Source organism: Laccaria bicolor, genomic scaffold, assembly GCF_000143565.1.
Source record: "Laccaria bicolor S238N-H82 LACBIscaffold_7 genomic scaffold, whole genome shotgun sequence".
In the NCBI taxonomy this organism is placed as follows: domain Eukaryota; kingdom Fungi; phylum Basidiomycota; class Agaricomycetes; order Agaricales; family Hydnangiaceae; genus Laccaria; species Laccaria bicolor.
Genome location: NW_001889878.1, coordinates 66,600 through 72,719, shown reverse-complemented (window position 1 = coordinate 72,719; position 6,120 = coordinate 66,600). Strand labels below are relative to the sequence as shown.

The window sequence follows — 6,120 nt, the reverse complement described above, 5'->3', positions numbered from 1 at the left end:
CTTCTCGGAAGAAAATAGTCCCATTGTTGGTTTGTATGATTTCGGTAAGCACGCTTTCTAAACTCTTCTGCAGGTTGAGCCTCAGTTCGGGTGATAGCGATTGGAGGGGCGGTGGAGGGGCCATAGCTGTTGCCAATAACTTGATCGAGGACAGAAAAGTCGAGGTAACGGTGCGCGCGCTCACGAAAATGAGCGTATGGATGGAGTAGGATAGCAATCACCTGGCTCCTTTTATAAATGATGATATCCAAGTGATTGACGTCCGGAAGAATGGCAGAACGTTCCGGAACCTCAGAGTGGTCTAGTAGCCTGCCAGGACCCCCGACATTGTGCCGAAATGGCTGATACCTTCTGCCTTCTTTTTGAAACCACGGTACCCGGAGTTGCAGCCCAATTGCAGCCTGCTCTATAAAAGTGAAACTGCGAATGGAAAGAAAGACGATCCAAAGCCCCGAGAATTTAGAAAGCATTCCCTGAGCACAGCCCGCGGGAAGCGCTGACCCGAACAGGGGCAGATGCGATCTGAGAAAACCGTGCAAAGGGATACAAAGGCAGAAAGAGGGAGGGGAGGAAGACGGGAAGGGGAAAAAGCGGAAAAATAGCCGGCATCACTGTGCACTCTACAACAGCAGCTACCGCTTCGGTGCAACCGCGATCTCCTTATATGCGCAAGTTCTGTTGGAAGCATCCGCAAACTCCATATCGGTGATGCGTAGTTCAGAGGCCAGAGGATCATTTCTTCGCTTGAAAGCGCCTCTTTGAGCCGCACAGCAATCATGTCAATTGTCACGGCCTTGACGGCTTTCTGGAGGGTGTTCGGAGGAGCCATGAATGGATGGGAGGATTCTGGGTCAAGGAGGGCTGCGAGAGCGTGTTGTCCGTTCGGGGGAAAAGTGAACATGTTCATCCAGCAGTGCATCGCTAGGGAGATGACCACGTCGTTCTCCCTGAGCCTAATAACGAAGCATTTAGTCTCAGACGACTCGGCGAAAGACGAAGACGAAAGACTCACATATCATTCAGACCATGCACATTCCCAAACGCAAGCGCCTGCGTGACGAAACAACGACGAAACTCAGCAGTCCCACCAGGCAGCAAAAGCCTACGCAAATCCCTCCACACAACCTCAAAAATCGGTATCACTGTCTCCCTCAACTCCTCCCGCTCTTCAAGTTCGCCGTCCTCCATAACCTCAAGAGCCCCAATGACACGGATGTGCAACGTACCCCGCACCAGTATATTCCTCGAGGTGCATCTCGTTGCCTTGCACGATCCTAACGCGTGTGTTGGGTTGAATGGCTCAAGCGCGTTGCTCATGTCACCGGGTTCGCTGGCGAGTGTGACGGCCTTCCGAGAGTCGCCTTCACATGCCGACAAACCGCGCTACTTGCGGCTCTATGTAGATCTGGGGTCCCGCTTGACTAATTGGTCGTGCTCGCTGTGAGCCTTATGACAGTCGCGGATGCAATCTCAGTAGTTTATTGTAACAAGGTTCGAAATGAAAGGGGTGGCACTGGGGTAGAAGGCAAGTAGGGAGGTCTGTACGCTTTTATAGGGTGTCGCGATGATGGAAGAGGACAACGCAGAAAAGACTGTGGTGTGAATAAATCGGACTTGATCGAAGGGATTATTTTTCAATGGCTTCCTTCACATCTTCAAACATCTGCTGAATCATACATATCTTTTCTTTCGGTAAATAGATTTCCTGCTTTTCAGCGTTTTGGCTTGTCACAAGTAAAAAAGTGGACAAGTAAACTATGATCTTGCTGATGCTGGGTACATTTTGGATTCGCTCACCATGTATGGCAAATGTATGGAGTAATGATATGCCTAGTCATTTGCGAGGATTGTTTGTATATGCCTATTGGTCAAAAAAAGATTACTAGAGTAACGAAATAACACAGATGTCTACAGAACAGCTACAGAACACATAAATTATATTCAACTAGAAGTCTTTGGAAAAGTTGTGGATAATGATAGTAATAAATCGAAGCTGCCAGTGATAGTTTAAAAAAACGCGGGTGTGTGATTGCGGAACGGCAGCCGAAAAACTTAACAGCCAGGCCAGTGCAAGATATCAAAAAATTCTCGTCATCGCTAAAGTGCTGTGCGCCATAGCGACATGATTGAGAGGAACCACAGTCAACCTAGTAAAGAAAGTCTTGGTCATTTCAAAAATTCTCAGAGACGCGTCGGAGTCAGCTTCGGTACCTTCGCATTATCAACATGAGTCGGAGCAGTCTCACGTAGACAAGCACCGCAACGAGTTGAACTATTCGGAAGCACATTGCGCAGGTCGACGAAATTACTTGGCTTTAATTTGGGGAGATGGAAAGGTAATCGCAACTTCAACATATTCTTGCCTTATAAGCCTAAGCGGCATTACTTTCCCTGGGCTTGCACAGCTCGGTAGTAAATGGAGTGATACGTCTTCACCGCCCAAACGTTGTTAAAAGTATGAGGAATGAATTACGACTCACGTTTTACAACCCGGATCTTCATGGTGTACCTTGGGTGTACCTCCGTAAAATCCGGCAGAACTTTCGAAAGAAAAGAAAATATCAATGGCAGAACGTGGATCCCGGATATAGGGTTGGGGGGGGCATCCGCCGGTTGGAAAATGCTCTAAATAACAGAACGGCCTCCAATTACGTTCTCGATAAAATGTGTTCCGAGAAATAGACTCCAATAGGCTACAAAACAACGCCCTTGAAGCTCCGAGCCGCTATAGATATAGAAAAAATCGCTCTAGTTCCCCGCGAAGTGTGGATTTTCACACTACAATTTTTAATAGAGAATGACGGCAGGACCCATAAATTTTCCACCACCTCATAGTAAGTACTTAACAGAGGGACTTGTTGAGCCCCTTGGAGACTCGTTTGAGTATATGAAAGCACCGGGTCGCTTCTTTTGTCATGCCAGTGTTACGTAGTCTCTCGTAGACAGACTTCGATATTATGTGAAGTCGTACCTTGGTTCACGATAGTATGAAAGTGTTACGCACACAACCTACGCTGAGTCCGAGTCCTCGTTCTGTCAACAAGGTGGCGGCCTCCATAACAGTGGGTCCGAGGGTGCGCGACATGGATAGTATTGAAATTACGAAACAAAGAAGAGAAAAATGGAAGATACTACATCATGATGAATGATCAATGGGAAATTTAGGATGCACGGAGAAAGGAGGCCTAACAATGTTGTGAATGTGTACATGACGGTGAAGTTGAGTCTGAGTCGTGACTTTGACAGCTGAGCGCCTCCCACTACTAGTACTAGCTAGGCGCTTCCTTCCAAAAAAAATGCGACAGTGGGAGAAATTGTCGACGCCGCCCCGTGGCCGGGTACGCCACCAGCGGAATGGCAGTTACCCTCCCATCTATGTCCATAATGATCGCTAAATTATGTACCACGCGTACAGAGAGTAACATAGTCAACTTGTAGTAAACAGAAAATCTGAGGCGTAAAATTATTTAGATGTCCTGGGCATGGTCATAAATGTTGAACAATAAAAAGGATATAAATTAGACCATGCTGCGAGGAAATATATCAGTAATCATACACGAAACGCAGAAGTCCGATGGCGAATGAACTGGCCAAAAATTGAGGGGTGAGTTAACGACGGCAATGGATGCAGTTGAGAGGCGATAGAAAAGACACAACCGTCTGGGCAGGTCTCAACCTGGGCGGCGGATGAATTACCAGAAAAAGGAAGAAGAAAGGCACTTACCACTGTTTGCACGAAGTGGAGCAAGTTTTGCAACCCACCGGGTGCTCCTTGCTATAGCGGCAACGAGTGGAGCGACAATCCACCTAGAATGAAAGGAGTAATCACCATTACAGTCACCCGAACATCGAGAGAAACCATACCAGACTTTCCGCGTTGGGGGTGTCATGACCGCAAGCATATCGAGTGCATTGGACCTTTCGGAAGCACATGGCAGCAGCGAGCGAGGAAACGTTCAGCGCGAATCACTTGATTCTGTTATAAACAGATTGTCTGCAAAAAATGGAATGTCAATCCTCAACATGTTCTCGGCTTTTAAATGGCAAAGAGATCATCCAGACCTGTATGGACCGAAAGACATTGAATACGACTGCTTCCCAGACGGGTATGGCTTACACGGCTCGGTATATCGGCCTAGCGTGTTCTCGTCGCCCAAACACGAGGTTAAATTGTGATCTTTTGAGGGATCCATCGGTTTCAGGGTAAAGAAGATCAAACCGTCATCCTAATTGATATGACATCGGGACGACGTCCATACGCATTACAGATTTCTATAATGGGAAGACGTCGCGAAACTTGACAGTCAGCTTGGTGCGTCGACAGCTTAGAAAATGAAAAACGACACAAGCAATGTCAGTCGATACGATGGGTGAGAACTCACAATAATTACATATGTAGAATGTTTGTGGTATCATGCGCCATGTGAACAGACGGAATTGGCGCGAAACTAGAACATGTCATTGAGAAGTTTGGTAAGGGCGCACTTACATAGTGCGTCACCATTTGGGTTTTCCTGCCCAAAAGATTAAGTACCTCCAAAGTACCTCCCCAAAACAGAATTATATGCTAGCTGGGATCAAGCTGGGATCGAGGCTCCAGCTGGCTCAAAACTGGTAGCCGAACTCGCTAGAAGCCTACGGTGAGCCCGAATAGAGCTACCGTCGCGTGAACTTTCAAGGGTCCTTTTTCTGTTTAATGAATGACAGAAAATGCCAATTCCTTGGAAAGGGTTTGGGTCAACACAAGAAATCCAATGAAAATGCCTCATCCCCACAACCGTGAAACAAGAATAAATTGTTTCCTTATCTTGAATTTGACTACATCAGCATCAGGCTTGTGTCGACCTTCCGTGCCAAAATTCGTGTCCTAACCATTCTCCCTCAAATTTGACAGGCCGTATGCTTCTTCCAGCGGCATTAGGAGTTTTTGAGGGTTGAAGAAGCCAGATATCGGTGACGCCTTGTGCATGTAGATAATCAAGGAGGCGATGGTAATTGAGTCCAACAAACCGCGGTCCGTGACTATCATCTGATAGCGCGAAACGCCCTCCGCAATTCAAAATAAGCTAAGGTGCTACTCAGTCTACGCTTTTACGAGAGCCGTTTGACTTGCCTGTACGATATCTTTGCCCGGGTAGGCAGTCTCCCACCCCTTCCTAAAGGCTGCGGCGTTCGTCTCAAAGAGAGCTCCGTATCCGATTGCATATTCCACATTGCGAGTTATCTTCTCCCAGACAGAAGGATACTCTAGAAATCGCAAATCGGGTGTGTAGAGTCGGCAAAGATCAAAGTGGCCAACTATCTCCGGCTTGAATCGTTGAAGCAATTGATACTGCGCATCGAAGTACGTTGATAAGAAAACTTCCTGGGCATTTGTCTCACCATCTCCGAAGTTATGCAGCGCTCGTTCATAGGTAATTTGGTCGAAATCGATGGGGATACCGTCGACATGATGAACGGACCCAACGACATATTCCACGCGGTCCCCAAACTTCTGAAGAAGTGAATCCAGGCCATCGAGATCTTGACCAGTAATGTATTCAGTCTCGAGCCCCACCAAAATGGTAATTTGTGAAGCGTAGTGAGTCTTCAAACGGTGGGCTTCAACTAAGAATTTCTCAAATTGTTTCGCAAGACTATCCGTTGTCTCTCCTGCCTTGTTGATTGAGAAGATTCAAACATGAATTGGGCGTTTCGGCGAGAGATAACGAGAAGTATACCTCTTCTGGATATAGATCGACCAAACGATATCGGGGAACGTGCTCCGTCAAACCATAGAGTTGGAACTGCTGACGGATAGCTTCCAGCACGACCTCTTCCAAAGAACCAGAAGCATGCTTGCAAAATTGGCCAGAATGAGAGTGATGGCTATGAGGCATCGAGGGTCGAGACCTGTGTTTTATGTCGGTTCCCAGCTGGGCGTTGTGCAACTCGCTTCAGGTTCGGATCAAATTTCGGTTCAAGCAACCCTCGCTTTATTACGTAAGTCGTTCCCAAAAGAACCCTATGTTTCTATTCTTTTGACGCCCAGCCCTACAGTTTCTTCGCAACGCATTCCAGAAGAATAGATATGCAAGGGTGCTTATACAAAGTGTTAAATCAAGAGTTCACACTCCTAAT

At 47.0% G+C, this 6,120-nt stretch overlaps 3 protein-coding genes across 3 annotated transcripts; all 3 read right to left on the bottom strand.

Annotated features, from left to right (window-relative positions):
* Positions 1–406: 406 nt before the first annotated feature.
* On the bottom strand, positions 407–1,188 carry LACBIDRAFT_316897 (uncharacterized protein; the record flags this gene model as incomplete). The annotated part of the gene is made up of 2 exons (XM_001878647.1): positions 407–953; positions 1,013–1,188. 2 exons carry the CDS (start codon positions 1,186–1,188, stop codon positions 407–409), a joined length of 723 nt encoding a protein of 240 aa, XP_001878682.1.
* A 2,188-nt stretch (positions 1,189–3,376) lies between these two features.
* LACBIDRAFT_316896 (uncharacterized protein) lies at positions 3,377–3,935 on the bottom strand. Its single transcript, XM_001878646.1, has 3 exons — positions 3,865–3,935; positions 3,725–3,807; positions 3,377–3,676 (listed from the first exon to the last, which is right to left on the bottom strand). The coding sequence occupies exons 1-3, from the start codon at positions 3,931–3,933 to the stop codon at positions 3,610–3,612; spliced, it is 219 nt and encodes a 72-aa protein (XP_001878681.1). The 5' UTR covers positions 3,934–3,935; the 3' UTR covers positions 3,377–3,609.
* An 894-nt stretch (positions 3,936–4,829) lies between these two features.
* On the bottom strand, positions 4,830–5,879 carry LACBIDRAFT_248175 (uncharacterized protein; the record flags this gene model as incomplete). Its single annotated transcript, XM_001878645.1, has 3 exons — positions 4,830–5,066; positions 5,120–5,656; positions 5,721–5,879. 3 exons carry the CDS (start codon positions 5,877–5,879, stop codon positions 4,830–4,832), a joined length of 933 nt encoding a protein of 310 aa, XP_001878680.1.
* Positions 5,880–6,120: the final 241 nt, after the last annotated feature.